This window comes from Diceros bicornis, chromosome 2, assembly GCF_020826845.1.
Source record: "Diceros bicornis minor isolate mBicDic1 chromosome 2, mDicBic1.mat.cur, whole genome shotgun sequence".
NCBI classification, from domain to species: Eukaryota; Metazoa; Chordata; class Mammalia; order Perissodactyla; family Rhinocerotidae; genus Diceros; species Diceros bicornis.
This window is the reverse complement of record NC_080741.1, coordinates 37122825-37150317: the sequence shown is the minus strand read 5'-3', so window position 1 is coordinate 37150317 and position 27493 is coordinate 37122825. Positions and strand designations below refer to the sequence as shown.

At 38.7% G+C, this 27493-nt stretch overlaps 2 protein-coding genes across 5 annotated transcripts in view; one reads left to right on the top strand and one right to left on the bottom strand.

Annotated features, from left to right (window-relative positions):
* UBP1 (upstream binding protein 1) overlaps positions 1–1480 on the top strand; it is a 54481-nt gene extending 53001 nt beyond the window's left edge. For both annotated transcript variants that reach the window (XM_058554607.1, XM_058554598.1), the window contains one exon: positions 604–1480. In XM_058554607.1, the coding sequence (XP_058410590.1) occupies positions 604–641 (38 nt within the window). In that variant the 3' untranslated portion in view covers positions 642–1480. The remainder of the gene's footprint in view (positions 1–603) is intronic.
* FBXL2 (F-box and leucine rich repeat protein 2) overlaps positions 1–27493 on the bottom strand; it is a 132052-nt gene that overhangs the window by 16721 nt on the left and 87838 nt on the right. For 2 of the 3 annotated variants that reach the window (XM_058554670.1, XM_058554676.1), the window contains 2 exons: positions 5338–5550; positions 2778–4640 (listed from right to left, as the gene is read on the bottom strand). In XM_058554670.1, the coding sequence (XP_058410653.1) occupies positions 4533–4640; positions 5338–5550 (321 nt within the window). In that variant the 3' untranslated portion in view covers positions 2778–4532. Of the gene's footprint in view, positions 1–2777; positions 4641–5337; positions 5551–27493 lie in introns of those variants that run through there. The other variant, XM_058554652.1, reaches the window with a different exon arrangement.

Here is a 27493-nt window from a genome sequence, read left to right as displayed (position 1 = left end):
AGACATCACAGAATATCCCCTCCAACCTCAGTGTACTGTTTTTCAGACTTTTGTCCTCATGAAAAAATTCATTTGTTCCTTGATGAATGCCTGTACTGCTTCTCACCATTTCTTCAGAAATACTAGGCTATCAGGCAAAAGGAGCGATGTATTTTTAAAATGTTTCAGATCTCCCTCTGAGGAGTTCAAAAATTATTCCCAGGAAAGATGGATGTGAGCATTGAGTTTATTTGTATGTTGTATGGAGCTGACTGTTCTCTGCCCTGGCGGCACAGGGTTTTCACTTCTGCCTCGAGCTCTTGCCCCCGTGCTTACACAGCACTTTCGCTGCTTGTCTGATTCCCCTGCCTCCCAGAACTGGCAAGCAGTATGGGCCAGACATCCAAAAGCACAATGTCTGAGAAGGGAATGTGTACATGTTGTTGCCTTAGGGAACGGGAACTGGAGCAAGTTAATCAGTTTTTTTTTCCTCTAGATTTATTGAAAGGTAATTCTGAAACGGGGAGGAAGGTTGTAGATGTCTGGGAGTTTTCACTTGAATAGTCTTGATCTTCCTAAGCCTGGCTGAAAAAATTGTGGGTAACTTCTTTCCTTTTTTTGCAGCTGAAAATGGTGATGGTATTCACATAATTTTGAAGTGATGTCTTACGTAGTCTGAACTATATTCAGTACCAAATAAAGTCACGCTTAAAAGTGTGTGAAGACTGAATCCAAGAAGTCTTGGGATTGGATTTTACCGTATGAAATGTTTCATATTGAAAACACAAGATGACCTTTCTAATGAGCTGTATGAGAGGCGAATCTCCTCACTGTCACTGCCATAGCCAAGCATCCTCCTGAGAGTGAGCACGTCCGGACAGCATGCGTGCAGCTCTGGGGGCCACGGTGCAGGCAGGGCTGCCTGCTTCTCTGGCAGAAGCCAGTAGACACAGTTCCTAGAAGCAGCCTTTGCTGTCTTTTACACTGTATGCGGTTTGGAAATGAATGTAAAAGCGGACTGTGGGCATTTACTTTTCTGTGCCAGTTTGGCTTTTATTGCCTGAACCTTGTGCTGACCTGGGGCAGGGTGTGGGACAGTGCTGTTGTGGAGCCAGCATGGAATCTGTCTGCGGAGAGATGCAATGTGCTGATACGGTGATTGGTGGTCAGGTAAGAGGCTTGGCACCTTCTCAGAAGAAATCACGTCTAAGGGTGTGTGTCTGATGTGATCACGCCAGATCGAGGAAGATCAAGCCAGGAAGCCGGGCTTGAAGCAAACTGCACTATCAAGAGTACCTTGGTGAGAGGATCAGTGTAAATCCTAATAGGTACAAAGACTTGTGTTTTGCTTTGTCATAATTTTATTGAAAAACTTTTTGCTTCTGCTTCCATTTTTAGCATTTCGTTTCTGGTTTTCATTTTTGAAGTCCCATTGTCTTTTAAACTCATGTGGTTTTCTTTCTCTTTTTCCTCCTCCTCTCTGTCTCCAACCACCCTTCCCACTCCACCCTGTACCATCCTGTTCTTGAACAGTTTCAAAGCCCTTCCCCAGACATCAGCCATAGGTGACCTGAGCAGGGGAAAAAGTTTCTGACTTGGTGTTAAGGGGTCCTCATTATCAACAAGTTGAAATTATTCATGGAACACTAGACATGGTAAACACTAACTTGTACCATAAAAATTCCATACACTTCTCAAATATTAAGCTTTAGTACAATCATGGGTAAACATTCTGGTTATTATTTAGAGGCTTTTTTATACATCACGTAATAGCTTCTTTTTCTATAAAAAGAGGGTCTCTTTCATAAAACCAAATGCTTGTCTGCTAGTATACTTTTCAAAGGGAATCCACTTTTTCAAATCTTCCAGAGTTCATCAGCAAGCATTTTTGAGGGTTGTGGTGTAGCAAACTCAATTTTTTTTTTTAAACTTTGATTCCATTTTAATTATAGTATCTCTGTCCACTTACCCAGATTTGATCCTTATCTTTGTTCAAGCAAAACAGAAATGGGTAATTTTGCGTTTGAAATCTTTCCCAGAAGATAAACTACTTCAGTGGGTAAACGTTTGACATTTTGCTTTATTCATAAAGGGGGTATGAAGAAGCACTGTCTCTAAATATTTCCATCTTCAGTTTGAAAGTATCTGTAACTCCTACAGACCCTAAAGCAGGAGAGCTTTCCTTTCTGTCATCTTCCCTTTGCTTTTGTATGACCACATGTTTTGTGTACCAATCACTTGGGAAAGAAGTGAGCTTATCTCTTGAATTGTTTTAGAGTTTTGCTTGTCTATTTAGCATTCCTTTTTGAGTCTGAAGATTTATGGAACAATAAATGTCATTTAATGCTGTGTGCTATTTTGAATTCCTCATCAGGTTTTAGAAGTGGGGTAAAAGCCCATCAAACTTGAAATTACACCAAGTGGCGGTGAACATTAGTCTGTCCCAGTGAAACAGGTTCAATTATGGCACCAGCAAATTTGCTACTTTGTTTTTTTAATAGTAGGATGTATACATTTCAGTATAATAAATGTTTTCCGATTGTTTTGCAAATGTGTCTCTCATTTAAAATCCCAGTTCGTGCCAGTGTGACAAGTCAAGTCATACAATCAAGGGGTTCTTTCTGTATGTCTATTCTGAGTACACACCAGTCCAAATGTTAGAAGAGGTGAAGCCCATGTGGTGTTTTTTTTCTTTTCAGTTTGTTTTCTCAAAGCTGATGCAACTAAGCACACTTATTCCAGTAACTGTTCCACACTTAAAGAGGAAGCCAAACCTGGTTTTCTTATCAGAGGTTTTCCTGTTTTGTAAATGAGGTTATGGGACATTGAGCAGCCAGTCCAGGAGCTGTGATAGGTTGTGTCCTGGCTCAAAAGAGATAATGAATGGAAGGCCCTGGTCATTTAAATTTTTAAATAGAAACTGCAATTCATAATCACTGAAGCAAGTCTGTGTAATATGCTCCTTTGTTTATTTAAACAGCTTCCTGCATCAATCATCTTTTCCTCCACACAGTGGTATAAATGTATATTTAAATAACTGCTATGGTTACACACAATTTTTAGACCAGGGAATACTGGAGTATATCATAAGGCAATAAAATCATCAGGACTTTTAATGCTTATTCCAGTAATCCTGTTAAATCGACTTACGGGGTTCTGTACGTATCTGCCTTCTCTTCCTAAAATGTAGCTGAGGCAGTGTATCCTAAATGCTTCTAAAACTGTCCATCTGATAGAAGTATTGCTAGTCATGGGAAAACATCTCGTTTTTGCTGCTTCACTTCAGCTTCTCATGAGCTCTGGACTCCTCAGTTTGGGGAGTGGTTGCTGGGAAGGGTTGGCGACCATTAACACACAAATTCACAGTGAAGGTGGGGATGGGTTCCTAATCTTAATGCAGATCACAAATGTGAACAGCACAGAGCAGAAACTCTTATGAGATTTTAGATAATATTAGGATGGTATGAATTTCAAAAATGGTTTTGCTCACATTTGTCTGCCATAAGATTATAGCAATAAAAACCCACTGACTTAAGCATTGGAATGGTTTCTTCATTTTTATACTATGAGTCTAAAAGGTGCCAACACTTTACTGATCTGAGTTTTAAGTGTGTAAAATTTTTACATAGTTCTGGTGTAACCTGATTCCTAAGATTTTAAAATAAACTTGGAAAAAAAATCACACCCATTCTACATGCATCCATTCATTATTTTTAATTGATTATATTATAGATAATTTAAGCCTTAATCAGGTCTACTTCTTTAAGGTCCCCCAAATTTTGTGAGAGATGACATGATTAGCTTTTCTCCTATAACAAAAATGCATTATGTGCTATAGCATACTCCAGAGCTTATGATTTCCAGTCAGGCAACACAAACTCTGAGTTGCTTTTGTTTAGTTTTTGGTCCCCGAAAGTATATATGACAAGTTGACAGAAAGGTGAAGACCCTGCTCCATCCAATTTAGAGTGCTCGCTTCTTTGGTGTCTCATGGAAACCTATTTGCCTTCCACATAAAGCTCTACATGTAAAACTATCAGGCATTATGAATTTGCAGTACAATCACTTTGATAAAGCTGCTGTTTAATCTTCAAAGTGGAAAAGTCCTGCTAATCAAAATGGAATTGGTGTGAAAGTAGGCCACTGGCTTAAGTATCAAGTAGAAAAGCAACAGCTTGTTTTTTCTGCTCAATTTGTGCTAACACTGATGGTCTGTTTTGAGGGATGCTGACAAAGACGAGGGAAGGACTTTTGTACCTAGGAAGGCACCCACCTTTTAAAAGATCGGGGTCTCCTGTGTGGTCCTGGCTGCACTGAGACCACCCTTGCCATGTGTCAACTGACACAAGCTTTGATTTGATTGCATCACAGCAGAATAAAGGTGAAAACTATCACCAGAGTTACTGCAATCCCTACAGAAGTCTTTTACCTGTAAATGCCTTTCCCAATGGAGAATCAACAGATTTGGGTGACAGTGGAGTAGGTCAGGAAGACGTGGGTCTTCTCTGGAGGAAGGGACACCTCCTCATGCCTTGGGCCCCGGGCAGCTGCTGTCAGAGAATGACACAGCACCTGCATAGTCGCTGTCCACTTCCTCCTACTGCTGTCGGTGGGGTGACAGGAGCGAAGTAGGCATGGACTTTGACATGAGGGAGCTGAGCCTGAAAGTAGAAGAAAAAAGTGGAGTAGTCTTTACACTGGTATTTTTAGGATTATATGCATAATCCGAGAAAGGTCCATAGTTTTCATGTAGAATCTACTTCACTTTACTATTAGGCAAATAGTTCAAATAGAATTTCTGGTGTAGGCCAGAGTTACTACTGTTTACATACACGTCCCCTAAAACAGCACCTTCTAAAGACAAAGGGAAACTAATAATATTTCTGCCCAGGGAAACTCACTGGCCTTGTATGAAAACTGAGTGGAGTTCTTGACAGCTGTAGCACCCTCGGGCTGCTGTGAGGTATAAATGCAAAGTTGCCTAAACTTAAAGCATATTCAAGAAAATGACATGGGGAAAGAAAGCCACATTCTATTAAGCCCTCTTACCTGGAAATTAGCCAAGACCATGTTCTTGCTCCTACTGGTAATGACCTTAAGTCCCTTTCCTTCTCATAAGGGTGCTGATCACCAGACTACATGGAGCCTCCACCCTAGACCCATTCTGGATGTTGACTCTTCCAGAGTGGGGTCTAATAAGGAAATTTTGAAGAAGTCTAAGGAGACACCTGTGTAACAGATCAGTTTGCATAACTATTGGCTTAGAAGAGAATGTAGAAAGTAGATGCTGATTCTTGATGCAGTCGTCGTTTGTTCAGAAATTGTGCCAGGTGTGACTGACTCCTGCCCCACACTTACCCGCATCCGCTTGATGCCTGCGCGGGTAACCTGCTGGCAGTCGTAGAGCTCAAGGCGCTCCAGGCCACGGCAGTTCTCCAGGTGCTCCAGGGCCACGTCGGTGATGAGGAGGCAGTTGTCCAATTCCAGTACCCGCAGCCTCTCGTGGCCACAGGTGCTGTTGCTCAGGTGCAGGATCCCATCATCTGTGATGAGCTCACAGTGGGACAGACTCTGGAATGGAGAAACGAGCAAATGTTTGCAGGACCCTCTCATTCCAAGGCTCAAGGCCTAGGAAAAGCAGGGAAGCTGGCCTGTGCAGTGTCCCAGAGTAACCGCTTATCAACAGGAGGATCAAACACAAAGCCTTGGGGCCCCATGGCCAGGGGTTTACTGCAGCTGGGCAGTGGCTTCTCTGACCTTTCTGATTGTGTAAGGATGGAAATCAAAATTGCAGGGAATAGTCTGGTTCAAGATGGCGACGTAAGAGGATCCTGAACTCACCTCCTCCCATGAACACACCAAATCCACAGCTACATATGGAACACTTCCTCCGAAAAAAACCTGAAAACTGGCTGAGCGACTCCTACACATCAGGCGAATGAGAGAAGACCAATGTTGAAGTGAACAGGAGACGCTGGGACACCATCTCGCCATAAACCCCACCTCCACTGCAGTGACCCAATCAGAAGGGTACTCAAAACCTGGAACTTCTCCCCGAAAACCAAAGGGTTCCAACCCCACATTGGGCACCTCAAACTTTTAAGACCTGCACCTGAAGGACAACCCCCCAAAATGTCTAGTCGTCAAAACCAACAGGCTCACATCAACAAGATCCATGAGACTATAGTGATATGAGAAAAGGCTCTTAAAGGGCTTGCCTGCTCAGACTCGGACCTGCCTCATGGCCCAGCGTGGAAGCGACCTATCGAGGGGAGCCTGGACTTTGTGTGGGAGATGCTCATTTGCTTGTCTTTGGGGCAGGCATCTGATGTGACACATATTTGGGGGCCTGCTGGGACGCTCTCTGGGGACAGAGACTGGTGAGTGCCCTCTTTGCACACTCCCTCTGCCTTGATCCAGCTGGAGGGCACCATCTTGTTTTTTTTCCCCCAGCAGGTGCCATCTTCACATTCTCCTTTCACCTTGCTCTAGCCATTGGACACTTTTTTTCTTTTTAAATGAACTCTAGGCTTTTTCTTTTTTCTTTCCTGGTAGGTGCCATCTGTATGCTTTCCCTCTGCCTCTCTCCAGCCAGTGGGCACCATCTTCACACTGTCTCTCTGCTGTGCTTCAGAGAGCCCTTCTCTCTTAGAGGGGAGCTTTTACACACGTCTGTGCCTCAGTTTTTGTGGCTGCCACCAGGGGACACTACTACTGGCTCTGGTGGCCAGCAGGACTTATACTTCTGGGTCCCACAAGACTGTAACCACGGGAGAAAGAGTTCTTAAATGGCTACCACCTCCAGGGCACAGCAAGAGACAACAGACTCAGGAGCTCAATTGTTCTGTGACAGAGGCCTATTAGTTAATCATTGTAGCTGCAGCCTGAGGAGCATACGTCTAATTAAACACACATCTAAGGGCTGACTGTAATCCTTCGAGACCTCGAAGGGTGGGTGCTATCTTCACGCTCCCCCCTCTACCATGCTCCAGAGCACCACTATCTCCCATAAGGAAGCTTTTACAACACATCTGGTACCCCGGTTTTTACTTCTGGTGCCCGTCTTTGCAGCTGCCACCCAAGGGATGCTCCTTGATCACCTGGCTCTGATGGCTGGGGTGGGCTTGCATTCCTGGGTCCCATGGGACTTTAACAATTGGAGAGAGAGTTGTTAGCAAGCTACCATCCCCAGGGCACTTTACAGACAGCAGACTAAAACACACCCCCAGTCTTTCTGTGAAAGAGGCCTATTTGCTTGTCTTGGAGCTTCAGCCTGAGGAGCAGGCTTCTGCTTTGGCACATATCTAGGGATGCAGGAGTGTGCTCTCAGGGAATGTAGGCTGCTGCATGCCATCTTTGTGCTCTCCCTCTGCCTTACTACAACTTACTGGTATCTCTAAGACAGGCGTTTATATACTCATCTGGAGCCCTGGATTTTGCAACTGCCACCCAGGGGACACCTCTAGATCACCTGGCACTTGGGCCAGTGGGGCTTAGGCTTGCAGTTCCGTAGAAGTATATATATTTGCATACTTGGAATACTGTTGCCTGAGGGTCTGGCCTCCAATCAGCCTGAATCTAGGTGTTGACTGAGATTCTCCCCTTTGGGAGACTGACAGGTCTTGGTACACCCTCAACTACTAGGAGCCACTAAAAATAAAATAGGCTGCTTAGACAATCACAAAGGTTTGAGAGACAACCAAGGGCTAGGGCAGAGTTGAACAATAAGGTTCATCTACGTGAGGCCACTCCTTTGAGACTGGGAGAGATTACTGTTTTATCTAAGCATAGAAACCAACAGAGTCAAGCAAAATGAAGAAACAAAGGAATATGTTCCAAATGAAAGAACAAGATAAAATCTCAGGAAAAAACATTAATGAAATGGAGATAAATAATTACCTGATAATGAGTTCAAAGTAATGGTCATATAGATGCTCACCATACTCAGAAGAATGGATGAACACAGTGAGAACTTCAACAAAGAGACAGAAAATATAAGAAAGTACCAAATATAGCTCATAGAGCTGAAGAATACAATAACTGAACTGAAAAATACACTAGAGGGGTTCAAGAGCAGACTAGATGAAACAGAACAAAGGATCAGGGAACTCAAAGAGAGGGCAGTGGAATTCACCCAGAGCAGCAAGAAAAAAAAAAGGAATGGAAAAAAGTGAAGATAACCTTAGGGACTTATAGGACAACATCAAGAGGACTGACATTCACATTATAGAGATCTCAGAAGGAGAAGAGAGAGAGAAAGGTGCAGAAAACTTATTTGAAGAAATAATGGCTGAAAACTTCTCTAACCTGGGGAAGGAAACAAACACCCAGATCCAGGAAGCCTAGAGAGTTCCAAATAAGAGGAACCCAGGACCCACACCAAGACACATCATAATTAAAATGTCAAAAGTTAAAGACAAGGAAAGAATCTTAAAAGCAGCAAGAGAAAAAACAACTTGTTACATACAAGGGAACCCCCATAAGACTATCAGCATATATTTTAGCAGAAACTTCACAGGCCAGAAGGGACTGGCACGATAGATTGAAAGTGCTTAAAGAAAAAAACTTCCAAGAGTACTCTTCTCAGCAAAGTTATCATTCAGAATTGAAGGAGAGATAAACAGTGTTCCAGACAAGCTAAAGCTAAAGGAGTTCATTACCACTGAACCGGCCTAACAAGAAATGTTCAAGGGATCTCTTAAGCTTCAAAGAAAGGGCACTAATGAGTAACAAGAAAACATATGAAAGTATAAATCTCACTGGTAATGTAAATATATAGTAACAGTAGTGGATTAATCACTTTTAGAACTAGTATGGGGCCAGCCCCATGGCTTAGCGGTTAAGTGTGCATGCTCTGCTACTGGCGGCCCGGGTTCGGATCCCGGGCGCGCACCGATGCACCGCTTCTCCGGCCATGCTGAGGCCGTGTCCCACATACAGCAACTAGAAGGATAGGCAGCTATGACATACAACTATCTACTGGGGCTTTGGGGGAAAAAAGGAGGAGGATTGGCAATAGACGTTAGCTCAGAGCTGGTCTTCCTCAGAAAAAAAGAGGAGGACTGGCATGGATGTTAGCTCAGGGCTGATCTTCCTCACAAAAAAAAACAAACAAACAAACAAAAAAAGAACTAGTATGAAGGTAGGGCCGGCCCGGTGGTGCAGCGGTTAAGTGCATGTGCTCTGCTTCGGCGACCCGGGGTTTGCAGGTTCGGATCCTGGGTGCACACCAACGTACCACTTGTCAAGCCATGCTGTGGCAGTGTCCCATATAAAGTACAGGAAGATGGCCACAGATGTTAGCCCAGGGCCAATCTTCCTCAGCAAAAAGAGGAAGATTGGCATTGGATGTTAGTTCAGGGCCAGTCTTCCTCACAAAAAAAAAAAAAAAGAACTAGTATGAAAGTTAAAAGACACAAGTAGTAAAAAAAAAAAAAAAAAAAACACCTAAAACTAAAATAATTAGTTAAGAGATACACAAGATACAAAGATGCAAAATATGACAGCAAAAACATAAAACATAGAGCGGAGAGAGAGTAAAAATATACAGCTTTAGAATGTATTCAAACTTAAGTTATCAACTTAAAATAGAACAACTTACATTTGTAATAGTCTATGTAAGCCTCATGGTAACCACAAAGCAAAAACCTATAGTAGATACACAAAAGAGAGAAAGGAATCTAAGCACACCACTAAAGAAATTCATCAAAGCACAAAGGAGGAGAGCAAGGGAAGAAAAAAGGAACAGAGAGGAACTCCAAAACAGCCAGAAACAGTTAACATAAAGGCAATACGTACATACCTATCAATAATTAAATATAAATGAATAAAATTCTCCAATCAAAAGACACAGAGTGTCTGAACGGATAAAAAAAATAAGATGCACCTATATGCTGCCTAAAAGAGACTCACTTCAGGGGCGGCCCCGTGGCTTAGCGGTTAAGTGCGCGCGCTCCGCTGCTGGTGGCCCGGGTTCGGATCCCGGGCACGCACTGATGCACTGCTTCTCCAGCCATGCTGGGGCCACATCCCACATACAGCAACTAGAAGGCTGTGCAACTATGACATACAACTATCTACTGGGGCTTTAGGGGAAAAAATAAATAAATAAAAATTATCATAAATAAAAAAAACAAAGAGACTCACTACTTCAGATGTAAGGACACACAGACTTGAAGTGAAGAGACGGAAAAAGATGTTCCATGCAAATGGAAACCAAAAGAGAGCTGGGATAGCTATACTTACATCACACAAAATAGACTTTAAAACAAAGACTGTAATAAGAGACAAAGAGGGATATTACATAATGATAAAGGAATCAATCCAAAAGAGGATATAACATTTGTAAATATTTATGCACCCAATATAGGAGCACCTAAATATATAAAGTAAATATTAACAGACCTAAAGAAAGAAATAGGCAGCAATACAATAATGGTAGGAGACTTTAATACCCCATTTTAATACCCCATTTGCATCAACAGATAGATCATCCAGAGAGAAAATCAATAAGGAAACAGGCCTTAAATGACATGTTAGACTAGATGGACTTGACAGATATAGACAGAACACTCCATTCAAAAGCAGCAGAATACACATTCTTCTCAAGTGCACATGGAATAGAATCCAGGACAGATCATGTTAGGCTACAAAACAAGTCTCAAAAATTTAAGATCAAATCATATCAAGCATCTTTTCCAACCACAATGGTATGAAACTACAAATCAATTACAAGAAGAAAACTGGAAAATTCACAAATATGTGGAGATTAATCAATATGCTACTGAACCACCAATAAGTCAACAAAGAAATAAAACAATACCTTGAGACAAATGAAAATGGAAATACAACATTCCAAAGTTTATGGGATACAGCAAAAGCAGTTCTAAGAAGGAATTTCATAGTGATAAATGCCTACCTCATGAAACAAGAAAAATCTCAAATAACCTAACTTTACAATTCATGGAACTAGAAAAAGAATGAAGTCCAAAGTTAGTAGAAGGAAGGAAATAAAGATCAGAGCCAAAATAAATGAAATAGAGACTAGAAAGACAAGAAAAAAGATTAATGAAACTAAGAGCTAGTTCTTTGAAAAGATAAACAAAATTGACAGACCTTTAGATTTATCAAGAAAAAAAGAGAGGGCTCAAATAAAAAATGAGAAATGAAAGAGACCTTACAACTGATACCACAGAAAATCAAAGGATCATAAGATACTTCTATCAACAATTATACACCAATAAATAGGACAACCTAGAAGAAATGGATAAATTCCTAGAAACATACAACCAAGAATAAATCATAAAGAAATAAAAAATTTGAACAGACTGATTACTACTAAGGAGATTGAATCAAAAACCTCCCAACAAACAAAACTCTAGGACCAGGCAGTTTCACTGGTAAATTCTACCAAACATTCAAAGAAGAGTTAATACCAATCTTTCTTAAACTCTTCCAAAAATAGAGGAGGAGGGAACACTTCCAAAGTCATTTCATGAGGCCAACATTACCCTAATACCAAAATCAGACAAGGATGCCACAAGAAAAGAAAATTACAGGCTAATATTCCTGATGAACATAGATGCAAAAGTCCTCAAAAAATATTAGGAAACCAAATTCAACAATACATTAAAAGGATCATACACCATGATCAAGTGGGATTTACACCAGGGACACACGGATGGTTCAACATCCACAAATCAATCAATGTGATACACCACATTAACAAAATGAAGAATAAAAATCATATGATCAACTCAATAGATGCAGTAAAAGCATTTGGCAATATTCAATATCCATTTATGATAAAAATCTCAGGAAATTGGGTATGGAAAATAATCCAATTTACAATTGCATCAAAAAGAATAAAATACCTAGGAATAAATTTAACCAAGGAGGTGAAAGATCTGTACACTGAAAACTAGAAGAGACTGATGAAAGAAATTGAAGAAGACGTAAATGGAAAGATATTCCATGCTCATGGATTGGAAAAATTAACATTGTTAAAATGTCCCTACAACTCAAAGCAATCTACAGATTCAATGCAATTCCTTTCAAAATTTCAGTGGCATTTTTCAAGGAAGAGAACAAACAATCCTAAAATTTGTATGGAACCACAAAAGACTCTGAGTAGCCAAAGGAATCTTGAGCAAGAAAAACAAAGCTGGAGGCATCACACTCCCTGGTTTCAAACTATATTACAAAGCTATAGTAATCAAAACAGTATGGTATTGGCATAACAACAGACACATAGCTCAATGGAAAAGAATAGAGAGCCCAGAAATAAACTCATGCATATATGGTCAATTAATTTATGACAAAGAAGCCAAAAATATACCATGGGAAAAGAACAGTCTCTTCAAAAAATGATATTGGGAAAACTGGACAGCCACATGCAAAAGAATGAAACTGGATCACAATCTTATACCATACACAAAAATCAACTCAAAATGGATTAAAGCCTTGAATGTAAGACCAGAAGCCATAAAACTCCTAGAAGAAAACACAGGCAGTAAGCTCTTGATATCAGTCTTGGAGATGACTTGTTGGATTTGACACCAAAAGCAAAGGCAACAAAAGAAAAATAAACAAGTGGGACTAAATCAAACCAGAAAGCTTCCGCACAGCAAAGGAAACCACCAACAAAATGAAAAGGCAATCTACTGAATGGGAGAAAATATTTGCAAATCATTTTCTGATAAGGGGCTAATATGTAAAACATATAAAGAACTCACACAACTCAATAGCAAAAAAAAAAATCCCAAAGAATCCGATTAAAAAATGGGCAGAGGATCTGAATAGACATTTTTCCAAAGAAGACATATAGATGGATAACGGGTACATAAAAAGATGCTCAACGTTACTAATCATTGGGGAAATGCAAATCAAAACTACAATGAGACACCACCTTGCACCTGTTAGAATGGCTATTATCAAAAAGACAAGAAATAACAAATGTTGGCGAAGATGTGGAGAAAAGGGAAGCTTGTGCACTGCTGGTGGGAATGTAAATTGGTGCAGCTACTATGGAAAACAGTATGGAGGTTCCTCAAAAAATTAAAAATAGAACTACCAAATGATCCAGCAATTCCACTTCTGGGTATGTATCCAAAGAAAATGAAAATACTAAGTCAAAATATGCACCCCCATGTTCACTGAAGCATTTACAACAGCCAACACATGGAAACAACCTAAGTGTCCAACAATGGATGAATGGATAAAGAAAATGTGATATATATGTATATCTATATATACACATACAGTGAAACATTAGCCATAAAAAAGAATGAAGTCTTGCCATTTGCAACAACATGGATTAACACTGAGGGCATGTTAAGTGAAGTAAGTCACAGAAAGAAAGACAAATACCATTTGATCTCACTTCTTTTTGGAATTAAAAAAGAAAAAAAAACCAAGCTCACAGATACAGACAACAGATTGCTGTTTGTCAGAGGCAGGGGGTGTGAGGTGGCTGAAATAGGTGAAGAGAGTCAAAAGGTACAAATTTCCAGTTATAAAATAAATAAGTTATGGGGATGTAATATACAGCATGGTGACTATAGTTAATAATATGGTATTGTACATTTGAAAGTTGCTAAGAGAGTAAATCTTACAAGTTCTCATCACAAGGAAAAAAATTTTGTAGGATGTAGGGTGACAGATGTTAACTAGACTTATTCGCGGTGATCATTTCGCAATGTATACAAATAGCAAATCAATACCCTGTACAGCTGAAATTAATGTAATGTTTTCTCAATTATACCTCAGTTAAAAAAAAAAAAAAAAAGAACAGAGCAGCAGGTGCCCAGGACTCTCTAAGAGTAGCGATAACACTCCTGGACATTCAAACTTCAGTGCCTAGAAGGCTTGGGAATGAAGGAGTTAATGCTCTTAAGTGCCCATCAAGGCCGAGTTAAGGGGTCTTAAGAGAAACCAGAGCAGGAGATGAACCACCTGCATTCAGACCGAGTACTTTTCTGTGGAATCCTGGGTGGTCTGCCTAAGCAGGTTTCCCCACGCCGTAGGAGGCTGGCTCTGAGAAGAATCCAGTTCAATAATGAGCAAAAAATGATTAACGGTGCTTCCTGCCCTCCGAGATGGGGTGGGCAGAGGGATGCTGGAAGAAAGGCAAACAGCTGGATATTAGATTGCAATGTAGACTGAAACCACTTACAGTTTTAGATTCGATTATCATTCTGATGATTGAGGAATGGAATTGAAGCCCACGCTTGACTTAGCATGGCAAGGAGTAAGTTGCTGTGCCATTTTTGTTAAATTGTTATTAATTTGTTCATTTATCATTAAAGACCTTTTTAAAACTGAAAAAAACAATTGTAGGGAAAATTTCAGAGTTTACTCCATTGAGTGCAGTTTTATAGCCCAATTCTCCCTTTGAGGGGAAGCCAGTTAATCAATGAATCTCATGTCCTTGTTCATTAAGAAAATTGCACAAACAGCCATGACTCAGAGACATACTGAGCATTTTTAAAGGTTATAATTAAATAGACCTTGAACAGTGTGATCTGACATTACTGGCTTTTCTTGGGTATAAATAGTAAAGGTTGCAGAATGTAAATTCAGATTAGTATTATATAGCCAAATGACATTTTTGTAATTTAAGTTATCCATATCAATAGTTTCAGATCTGAGAGTTGCTCTCAATGCATATAAAATATAATCCTCATCCCACCATAAACGTTCAGAGGCAAAAAGTACTGCATCAAAGTCCCAATTATTCATTTGTTCCCTCAAATATATGCGTTCCGACTCTGTGCCAGGCCCTATATTGCAAGGGTGAGTAAAAACACTTTTCTGCACTGGTGGAGCTGAGGGTCTAGAAATGAAACAGCATAACTATTAAACTGAAGCTAAGGTAAGTGCACTGAGAGCATACGATAGTGAGATTTGACCTGAGGAAACGACCACTGAATTGATATCTGAAGGATCAGGAGCCAAGAAGCAAAAAGAGTGAAGAGTGTGTTGTGTGCAAGCCACCGAGTGGCAAGAGGAGAATGGCGAGTACCGAGCGGGCCCGAGCACAGAGTTGTGTAGGTCATTGGGAAGAGTTTTAAGAAGAAGGTGATAACACGTTTGTTTTTCAAAAAGATCATGTGTCACTACATATCCTCCAGAATGGCTAAAATGAAAAAGGTGGAAAATGAGTTGTTGGTAAGGATGTGGAGCAACTGAAATTCTCATATGTTGCAGGCGGAATTTGGATATACCTGACTGAAATGCACACATGTGTTAACCAAAAGACGTAACAATACTGGTTGTAATAGCCCCAAACTGGAAACTACTCAAATGTTCAATAGTAGAAAGGAAAAATAAATTATAGTGTACCCTGTCTACACAGCAATGAGAATGAACAACGTTCAACTACATGGAACAATACGGATGAATTTTACAAATGTAATAGTGAAGAAGCCAGACACAGAAGAGTACATGTGATGATTCCATTCGTATAATTTACATAATAAAGTACCAAAAAAGGCAAAACTGATCTATGCTACTGGAAATCACTGCCCTTGGGTGGGGGCGGTTAGTGATTAGAAGGGAGCAGAAGGGGCCTTTCTGGGGTCCTGTAATGTTGATTCTTAATCTGTGTGTGCTCAGTTTATGGAAATGCACTGACATATACAACTATGATAAGGGCTCTTTCTACATGTATATTTTACTGCAGTAAAAAATTAACACTGAAAAAAATAAACCACCCTGATTGCCAAATTATTGAGAGTGTAAATGTGGACACAGTTGAGCCAGTGAGAAGCTCCTGTAATGTCTGGGGAAGGGAATGCCTGCTACTTTGGACCTGATGAGTTCTGACAGAGGAGACAGAGATCAGTGGATGGGTGTGAGGTATTTCTGCAAAATGAAGAAAAAACCCAAAAAAATTTAATATTGGATACAAGAATGCAAAATAGAGGGAATGGAACCTAGAAGGAGAAAGAGAAATCCTGTCAGAACCTTGATGTTTGGAAGATTCCTCCTTGAGCTCTTTTTTTTAACATGGGACATATGTTCTTTCTCATGAATCCAACCACACTACATGATTCTATACGAAATCATCTTTATGTAATCAATTACTGCTGTTCATTGATTTTTAGCTTTAGAATTGATTTATGGATAAAGCCAGAAGGCTTTTCAGGAGGCTGTTTAAAGTTGATAAATCAAGAAATAGAATTTTTTACAAAATTCTATATATATATATATATATATATATATCTATATATATATATATATCTTCTTTATCCATTCATCAATTGTTGGGCACTTGGGTTGTTTCCACGTCTTGGCTATTGTGAATAATGCTGCAACGAACATAGGGGTGCAAAAGTCTCTTTGAATTGTTGATTTCAAGTTCTTGAGATAAATACTCAGTAGTGGGATAGCTGGGTCATATGGCATTTCTATTTTTAATTTTTTGAGCAATCTCCACACTGTTTTCCATAGTGGCTGCACCAGTTTGCATTCCCACCAGCAGTGTATGAGGGTTCCCCTTTTCTCCACATCCTCTCCAACAATTGTTGTTTTTTGCCTTGGTGATTATAGCCATTCTAACAGGTGTAAGGTGATATCTCATTGTAGTTTTGATTTGCATTTTCCTAATGATTAGTGATGTTGATTATCTTTTCATGTACCTGCTGGCGATCTGCAGATCTTCTTTGGAAAAATGTCTATTCATATCCTCTGCCCATTTTTTGATTGGGTGGTTTGTTTTTTTGTTATTGTCTGAGTTATTTATATATTTTGGAGATTAACCCCTTGTCAGATATATGATTTGCAAATATTTTCTCCCAGTTGGTGGGTTGTCTTCATTTTGATCTGATCCTGGCTTCCTTTGCCTTGCAGAAACTCTTTAGTCTGATGAAGTCCCATTTGTTTATTTTTTCTTTTGTTTCCTTTGCCCGAGTAGACACGGTATTCGAAAAGGTCCTTCTAAGACCGATGTCAAAGACTGGACCGCCTGTATTGTCTTCTAGGAGTTTTATGGCTTCACGTCTTACCTTCAAGTTTTTAATTCATTTTGAGTTAATTTTCGTGTATGGTGAAAGATAATGATCTACTTTCATTCTGTTGCATGTGGCTGTCCAGTTTTCCCAACACCATTTATTGAAGAAACTTTCCTTTGTCCATTGTATCTTCTTAGCTCCTTTGTCGAAGATTAGCTGTCTGTAGATGTGTGGTTTTATTTCTGGGCTTTCAATTCTGTTCCATTGATCTGTGTGTCTGTTTTTGTACCAGTATCATGCTGTTTTGATTACTACAGCTTTGTAGTATATTTTGAAGTCAGGGATTGTGATGCCTCTAGCTTTCCTCTTTTTTCTCAGGATTGCTTTAGCTATTCAGGGTCTTTTGTTGCCTCATATGAATTTTAGGATTCTTTGTTCTATTTCCGTGAAGAATGTCATTGGGATTCTGACTGGGATTGCATTGAATCTATAGACTGCTTTACGTAGTATGTACATTTTAACTATGTTTATTCTTTCAATCCATGAGCACGGAATATCTTTCCATTTCTTTACGTCATCATCGATTTCTTTTAATGATGTCTTATAGTTTTAATCGTATAGGTCTTTCACCTCCTTGTTAAATTTATTCCTAGATATTTTATTTTTTGTTGCAATTGTAAATGGGATTGTATTCTTGAGTTCTTTTTCTGTTAATTCATTATTAGAGTATAGAAATGCAACTGATTTTAAGTTGATTTTGTACCCTGCAACTTTGCTATAGTTGTTGATTATTTCTAATAGTTTTCTGAGGGATTCTTCAGGGTTTTCTATATATAAAAGCATGTTGTCTGCAAACAGCGTGAATTTCACTTCTTCCTTGCCAATTTGGATACCTTTTATTTCTTCTTCTTGCCTAATTGCTCTGGCCAAACCCTCCGGTACTATGTCGAATAACAGTGGCAAGAGTGGGCATCTTGTCTTGTTCCTGTTCTTAGAGGGATGGCTTTCAGTTTTTTCCCATTGAGTATGACGTAGGCTGTGGGTTTGTCATATACGGCTTTTACTGTGTTGAGGTACTTGTGTTGAGTACTTCTATACCCATTTTATTGAGAGTTTTTATCATAAATGGATGTTGGATCTTGTCAAATGCTTTCTCTGCATCTATTGAAATGATCGTGTGGTTTTTATTCCTCATTTTGTTAATGTGGTGTATTACATTGATTGATTTGTAGATGCTGAACCATCCCTGTGTCCCTGGTATAAATCCCACTTGATCATGGTGTATGATCCTTTTAACGTATTGTTGTATTTGGTTTGCCAATATTTTGTTGAGGGTTTCTGCATCTATGTTCATCAGCGATAATGGCCTATAATTTTCCTTCTTTGTGTTGTCCTTGTCTGGCTTTGATATCAGAGTGACGTTGGCCTTGTAGAATGTGTTAGGAAGTGTTCTATCTTCTTCAATTTTGTGGAATAGTTTGAGAAGAATAAGTACTAACTCTTCTTTGAAGGTTTGACAGAATTCTCCAGAGAAGCCATCTGGTCCTGGATGTTTGTTTTTCGGAAGACTTTTGATTACTGTTTCAATCTCTTTACTTATGACTGGTCTATTCAGATTCTCTATTTCTTCTTGATTTAGTTTGGGAAAGTTGTATGAGTCTAAGAATTTATTCATTTCTTTAGATTGTCCAATTTGTTGGCATATAGTTTTTATAATCCTCTTATAATCCTTTATATTTCTGTGGTATCTGTTGTAATTTCTCCTCTTTTATTTCTAATATTATTTATTTGAGCCTTCTCTCTTTTTTTCTTAGTGAGTCTGGCTAAGGGTTTGTCAATTTTGTTTATCTTCTCAAAAAACCAGCTCTTAGTTTCATTGATCTTTTCTACTGTTTTTTTTTTTTGTTTCAATTTCATTTATTTCTGCTCTAATTTTTATTATTTCCCTTCTTCTGCTGACTTTGGGCTTTGTTTATTCTTCTTTTTCTAGTTCTGTTAGGTGTAGTTTACGATTGTTTGAGATTTTTCTTGTTTGTTAAGGTGGGCCTGTATTGCCATGAATTTCTCTTAGGACTGCTTTTGCTGTATCCCATATGAGTTGGTATGGTGTGTTTTCATTTTCATTTGTCTCCAAATATTTTTTGATTTCTCCTTTGATTTCTTCAATGATCCATTGGTTGTTCAGTAGCATGTTGTCTTAGTCTCCACATATTTGTCACTTTTTCAGTTTTTTTCCTGTAGTTGATTTCTAGTTTCATAGCATTATGATCAGAAAAGATGCTTGATATGATTTTAATCTTAAATTTACTGAGGCTTGCCTTGTTTCCCAACATATGGTCTCTTTAAGAATGTTCCATGTGCACTTGAAAAGAATGTGTATTCTGCTGCTTTTGGATGGAGTGTTTTATATGTATCTATTAAGTCCATCTGGCCTAGTTTTTCGTTTAATTCCACTATTTCCTTGTTGACTATTCTGTCTGGATGATCCATCCATTGATGTAAGTGGGGTGTTGAGGTCCCCTACTATTATTGTGTTGCTGTTAATTTCTCCTTTTAGGTCTGTTAATAGTTGCTTTATGTACTTTGGTGCTCCTGTGTTAGGTGCATATATATTTATAAATGTTATGTCATCTTGGCAGAGTGGCCCTTTTATCATTATATACTGCCCCCTTTGTCTCTCATTGCCTTTTTTTTTTTTTTAATTTTTTTTGTGAGGAAGATCAGCCCTGAGCTAACATCCATGCTAATCCTCCTCTTTTTGCTGAGGAAGACCAGCTCTGAGCTAACATCTATTTCCAATCCTCCTCCTTTTTTTCCCCAAAGCCCCAGTAGATAGTTGTATGTTATAGCTGCACATCCTCCTAGTTGCTGTATGTGGGACGCGGCCTCAGCATGGCCGGAGAAGTGGTGTGTCGGCGTGCGCCCGGGATCCAAACCCAGGCCACCAGTAGCGGAGTGCGCGCACTTAACCGCTAAGCCAAGGGACTGGCCCTCCCATTGCCTTTTTTATCTTGAAGTCTACTTTGTCTAAGTTTGGCAACACCTGCTTTGTTTGCCATTAGCTTGGAGTATCGTCTTCCATCCCTTCACTCTGACCCCGTATTTGTCATTAGAGCTATGTGTTTCCTGGAGGCAACATATTGTTGAGTCTTGTTTTTTAATCCATCCAGCCACTCTGTGTCTTTTGATTGGAGAATTCAATCCATTTACATTTAGAGTGATTATTGATATATGAGAGCTCAATATTGCCCTCATATTGCCTTTTTTATCATTTGTTTTCCAGTTGTTCTGTATTTCCCTTGTTTCTCGTCCCATGTATTTCTGACTGCCAATTCAGTTTGGTGGTTCTCTATGATGGTTTTCTCATTGTTTATTGTTTGTGTCTCTGTTTCTGACTTTTTGTTTAGTGGTTACCATGATGTTTGTATAAAAGATCTCATAGATGTGACAGTCCATTCCTAATCGTCTTTTGTGTGTGTGTGTGTGTGCGTGTGTGTGTGTGTGAGGAAGATCAGCCCTGAGCTAACATCCATGTTAATCCTCCTCTATTTGATGAGAAAGACCAGCTCTGCGATAACATCTATTGCCAATCCTCCTTTTTTTCCCCCAGAGCCCCAGTAGATAGTTGTATGTCATAGTTGCACATCCTTCTAGTTGCTGTATGTGGGATGCGGCCTCAGCATGGCCAGACAAGCGGTGCGTCAGGGTGCGCCCAGGATCCAAACCTGGACCGCCAGTAGCAGAGCATGCGCACTTAACCGCTAAGCCACGGGGCCAGCCCCCTAATAGCCTTTTATTTCCTTAGTCTAAGCATGTTTCATCCTCTTCCTTTTCCCCATCTAAGTTATTGTTGTCACAACTTATTCCGTTTTGTGTAGTGCGTTTGTGGTTAAAAAGAAGTGATTACAGTTTTTTTTGATGTTTTCCTTCCCTTTATCCTTAATGTTGTAATTAAGCGTTTGCTAACCTTTTCTGACAGAGAGCTGCAATTTTCTGATTTTGTCTACTTACCTCCTTGCTCAAGGCTTTGTAAACCCTTTTTTTTCCCCCAGGTATGAGAGCCTTCTTGATCATTTCTTGTAGCGGGGGTCTTGTGGCGATGAACTCCCTCAGCTTTTGTTTATCTGGGAAAGTTGTTATTTCTCCATCATATCTGAAGGATATTTTCACTGGATAGAGTGTTCTTGGCTGAAAGCTTTTGTCTTTCATTATTTTGAATATATCATTCTACTCTCTCCTAGCTTGTAAGATTTTTGCTGAGAAATCAGCTGAAAGCCTGATAGGAGTACCTTTGTAGGTTTTATCCTTCTGCCTTGCTGCCTTTAATATTTTTCTTTGTCATTGACTTCTACCAGCTTTACTAATATATGCCTCAGAGGAGGTCTTTTTACATTGATGTAATCAGGAGTTCTATTAGTTTCATTTACTTGTAATTCCAGCTCCTTCTCCAGGTTTGGGAAGTTCTCAGCTATTATTTCTTTGAAACAGCTCTCCACTCCTTTCTCCCTCTGGAATACCTATAATCCTTATGTTGCTTTTCTTAATTAAACTGGACATTTCTCGAAGAATTTTGTCATTTTTTCAAAATCTTAGTTCTCTCTCCTCCTCTACCTGCAGCAATTCTATATTTCTATCCTCTGAATCACCAGCAGGCAAACACAGATGGGCCCTGTCAGCACAGCTTCCTAGGTTGCTGCCATTTGGGAGGGAGAGGAGATCCCCTTACCTCCTTCCACTGCCTCCCAGGGGTCCAGCACCTCCACCTCCAGATGTATGGCTGCATGGATCTCTCAGACATTTATTCTGTTGTCTGAATGTCCTCTGTTGGTTTATGAATGTCCTTTTCATTGTATCTTAGCAGGGAGAGACTAAGGGAAGAGCTCACTCTATGAGGATGCTGACATCACTCTTGGAACTGCTTTTAAATGCCAAACAGCAGATGTCTTGTGCTCTCAAGATGTAGCAAGAAGGGAGAGAGGGAGGGGAGAAAAATCACCTCTCAATCTCACATAGAATTTCTCTAGAAGGATACAGACATAAGCCACAGCGGTTATCCCTGGGGAGGGAAGAGGGTGACTGGGGGTTTTAAATGAGAATGAAATTTTTGTCTTGTATTCTTTGCACTTAAAAAAATAAAATTCAAAAGAAAAAAATTAAAGGTATCAAATGCTTTTTCTGCATTAATTGATATGATCATGTAATTTTTCTTCTGTAGCCTGTTAACATGGTGGATTACACTGATCCATTTTCAAATATTAAAACTAGACTTGTATCTCTGGAACAAACCCTGCATGGTCATGGTGTTTACTTATTTTTATATACTGCTGAATTCTATTTGCTAATATTTGTTAAGGACATTTGCTTCTACATTAATGAGGGATACTAGTCTGTAGTTTTGGTTTTTGGTACTATCTTTACCTGGTTTTGATATCAGGGTATCACTGGCCTCATAAAATGAGTTGTGAACTGCTCTGTCATCTATTTTCTGGAATAAATTGTGTAGAATTGGCTTCAATATTTGGCAGAATTTTCCAATGTACCCATCTGGAGCTGGAGATTTCTTTTTTGGGGAGTTTAAAAATTATAACAGACCTACACACTGCTCATCAAGCCATGATCTGGTGGCATCCCACATACAAAATAGAGGAGGATTGGCACAGATGTTAGCTCAGAACCAATCTTCCTCACCAAAAAAAAAATATATATATATATATTATTATATATATATATAATATATATATATATAAATTAAATTTCTTTAGCACTTACAGGGCTATGCAAATGATCTTTTTTATATTGAATTGTTGTGTTAGTTTGTGATTTTAAAGGTATTGGTCTAAGTTGTCAAATTGATTTATGTAGACTGTTCCTAGTATTCCCTTATCATCCTTTTGATGTCTGTAGGGTCTGTGGTGATACCCCTTGTCTCGGTCTGTTCATGCTGCTATAGCAATAAACAACAGAAATTTATCTCTCATAGTTCTGGAAGCTGGAAGTTCCAGATCACGGTGCCAGCAGATCCGATGTAGTGGCTGGTAAGGGCCCCCTTCCTGGTTCACAGCCAGTGCTTTCTTATGTGTCCTCACTTGGTGGATGGGGTGAAAGATCCCTCTGGAGGCTCCTTTATATGAGCACTTATCTAATTCATGAGGGAGCCCTTATAACCAATCACCTCCCCAAAGCCCTACCTCCTAATATCATCCCCTTTGGGGGCTAGGATTCAACATACGAATTTTGGGGGGACACTAACATCCAGATCATAGCACCATTGTTTCACTCCTGACATTAGTAATTTGTGTCTTCCCTTTGTCACTCTTGCTAGAGGTCTGTTTCAAACAATGAGCTTTTTGTTTTGCTGATTTTCTTCTATTGTTTTTCTCTTTTCAATTTCATTGATTTCTACTATTATCTTTAACATATCCTTCCTCCTTATTTTGGGTTTATTTTGCTCTTCTTTTTCTGTTTTCGTGGTGGTGAGTTTAAGATTATCAAGATTTTACTTTTTTAAATGTAATCATTTAACACCATAAATTTCCCTCTCAGCACTGCTTCAGCTGCATCCAACATATTTTTAAATGTTCTGTTTTCATTTTCATTCAGTTTAGCTCTTTAAAAAAGAAATTTCCCTTGAGACTTCCTCTTTGACTCAAGGATTAATTAGAAGTGTGTTGTTAAGTTTCCAAGTCTTCAGAAATTTTCCTGTTATCTTCTGTTACTGATTTCTAGTTCGATCCCATTGTGGTCAGAGAAGACACTCTGTATGATTCAATGATTTTAAATTTTTTGAGGTGTGTGTGGCCCAGGATATGGTCTATTTTGGTACATGTTCCATGGGCTCTTGAAAAGAATGTTCTGCTGTTGTTGGGTAGAGTGTCCTATAAATGCCCTGTTTGTTAACAGTGTTGAGGTCTACATCCTTGCTGGTTTTCTGTCTGGTTGTTCTATCAACTGTTGAGAGAAGCATACTGACATGTTCAACTATAACTGTGGATTTTCTGTTTCTCCTTTCAGCCCTATCAAGTTTTTTCACATAATTTGCAGCTCTGTTGTTTAGTGCGTATATATTAAGGATCACTATGTCATCTTAGTGGACTGATCCTTTTATCATTGTCATGTCCTTCTCTGTCCCTGGTAATTTTCCTTGCTCTGAAGTATACTGTAAATAATAGAAGAACTTCTGCTTTCTTTTGTTTAAAGTTTTCATTGTATATCTCTTCCCTTTCAACCAATCTATATTGTTACATTCAAAGTGAGTTTGTTATAGCTTATAGTTGGATCATGTTATTTTATCCACTCTGGCAATCTCTACCTTTTAGTTGGTATATTTAGACCACTTATACTTAAAGATATGTTTGGGCTTAAGTCTGCCCCCCCCCTTTTTTTTCCTGTTCTTTCAGTTTTTCTTTTCTGTTTTCTTTTTCCTGCTTTCCTATGGGTTACATAAACATTTTTTTAGAATTCCATTTTGATTTATCTATTGTGTTTTGAGTTTCTCTTCTGTAGACTTCTTAGTGGTTTCTCTAGGTATTACATTATACATCCATAACTTATCACAGTCTACTGGTGTCAATCGTTTACCAGTTTGAGAATAGAAACTTTACCTCCCATTGAGTCCTTTCACTCTTCTTCATTTATAATATATTGTCTTAATTACCTCCTCTACATATACTGAGAACCATATCAGACAATGTTATAATTTTTGCTTCATCAATCAAATAAAATTTAGAAAACTTGAAAGGAAGTCTCTTGTATTTACACACATTTTTTCCTTACTCTTTCCATTGTTCTTTCTTTCTGATAACCTAAGGTTCCTTCTTTCACCATTTCCTTTCTTTCTTTAAAATTTCTAATTGTGGTAAAAAGAAATACAAACTTATTATCTTTATCATTTTAAAGTATACAGTTCAGTAATGTTAAATATGTTTACATTATTGTACAATGGATCTCCAGAACTTTTTCATTTTGCAAAACTGAAACTCTATGCTCATTAAACAATGCTCCCCATATCCCCCTCTCCGTCAGTCCCTGACAACTACCATTCTACTTTCTGTTTCTATGAATTTGACTACTATATTTGACCTCAAATATGTGGAATCATACAGTATTTGTCTTTTTTTTTAATTTTATTATGCTAAAAACACGAGCCCTATCTTTTTAACAAATTTTAAGTGTACAATACATTATTGTTGACTATAGGTACAGTGTTGTACAGCAGATCTCTAGACCTTATTCATCTTACTCAACTGAAACTTTATGCCTATTGATAAATAACTCCCCATTCTGCCCCACTCCCAGTTCCTGGTAACCAACATTCCAGTCTTTGATTTTATGAATTTGACTATTTTAGATACCTCATATAAGTGGAATCATGCAGCATTTGTCTGTGTCTGGCTTATTTCATTTAGCATAATATCCTCAATGTCTACCCATGTTGTCATACATTGCAGAATTTCCTTCTTTTCTGAGGCTGAATGGTATTCCATTGTATGTATATAGCACATTTTCTTTATCTATTCACCTGTTGATAGACTTTTAGGTTGTTTCCACATCTTAACTATTGTGAATAGTGCTGCAATGAAAACGAGAATGCTAATATCTCTTCAAGATGCTGATTTCAATTCTTTTGGATATATACTCAGAAGTGAGATTGCTGGATCTTATGGTAGTTCTATTTTTAATTTTTTTGAAAAACCTCCATATTATTTTCCATAGCAGCTGTACCATTTTTCATTCCTACCAACAGTGCACAAGGGTTCCAATTTCTGCACATCCTCACCAACACTTGTTGTCTTTTTTTGATAACAGCCATCCTGACAGGTGTGAGGTGATATCTCACTGTGACTTTTACTTGCATTTTCCTGATGATTACTGAAAAGCATTTTTCATATACCTGTTTGCCATTTGTTTATCTTCTTTGGAGAAATGTCTATTCAAGTCTTCAGCCCATTTTTAATTAGATTATTAGATTTTTTGTTATTGAGTTATATAGTTCCTTACATAACTTGGAGATTAATCCCTTATCAGATACATGGCTTGCAAATATTTTCTCACATTCTGCAGGTTGCCATTTCACTCTGTTGATTGTTTCCTTTACAGAAGCCTTTTAGTTTGATGCAGTCCCACTTGTTTATTTTTATTTTTGTTGCCTGAGCTTTTGGTGTCATATCCATGAAATCAATGACAAGACCAATGTCATGAAGCTTTTCCCCTGCTTTTCCTGTAGAAGTTTTATAGTTTCAAGTTTTACGTTTAAGTCTTTAATCCATTTTGAGTTGGCTTTTTTTTTTTTTTTATGAGCAAGATCAGCCCTGAGCCAACATCTGATGCCAATCCTCCTCTTTTTTGCTGAGGAAGATTGGCCCTGGGCTAACATCCATGCCCATCTTCCTCTACTCTATATGGGACGCCACCACAGCATGGCTTGACAAGCAGTGTGTCGGTGCGTGCCTGGGATCCGAACCTGCGAACCCTGGGCCGCCGAAGCAGAGCATGTGCACTTAACTGCCGTGCCACCGGGCTGGCCCCATGAGTTGGCTTTTATATATAGTGTAAAATACAGGTCCACTTTCATTCTGTCACATGTAGATATCCAGATTTCCCGAGACCATTTGTTGAAGAGACTACCTTTTCACCAGTGTATATTCTTGGCATCCTTGTTGAAAATTAGTTGACCATATACACATGGCTTTATTTCTGGGCTCTCTATTCTGTTTCACTGGTCTATCTGTTGTCTTTATGCCAGTACCATACTGTTTTGATTACTTTGATACCTTTGTAATATAGTTTGAAATCAGGAAGTGTAATGCCTCCAGCTTTGTTGTTCTTTCTCAGGACTGCTTTGGCTATTTGGGTTCTTTTGTGATTCCATATGAATTGTAGAATTATCCTATTTCTGTAAAAGATGCCCTTGGAATTTTGATAGGTATTGAATTGAATCTATAGATCGCTTTGGGTAGTATGGACATTTTAATAATATTAAATTTTCCAATCCATGAAGACGGGATGTCTTTCCATTTGTTAATTTCTTTCATCAACGTTTTGTAGTTCTCAGTATAAATAAGGAGGTGAAAGATTTATAAGTTTATTCCTATGTTTTTTTTTTTTTGGTGCTATTTTAAATGGGATTGTTTTCCTAATCTCTTTTTCAAATAGTTCATTGTTAGTGTATAGAAATGCAACCGTATTTTTTATGTTATTTTGTATCCTGTAACTTTACTGAATTCATTTACTAGTTCTAACAGTTTTTTAAATGTAGTTCTCTGTATATAACAACATGTTGTCTGCAAACAGGGATAATTTTACTTCTTCCTTTCCCATGTGGATTCTTTGAATTCTTTTTCTTATCTAAGTGCTCTGGATAGGACTTCTAGTACTACGTTAAATAGAAGTAGTGAGAGCGGCCACCCTTGCCTTGCTCCTAATTTTAGAGAAAAAGTTTTCAGTTTTGCACCATTGAGTATGATGTTAGCCGTGGGCTTTTCATGTATGGCCTTTATTATGTTGAGGTATTTTCCTTCTATTCCCTAGTTTGTTGAGAGTTTTTATAATGAATAGATGTAGAA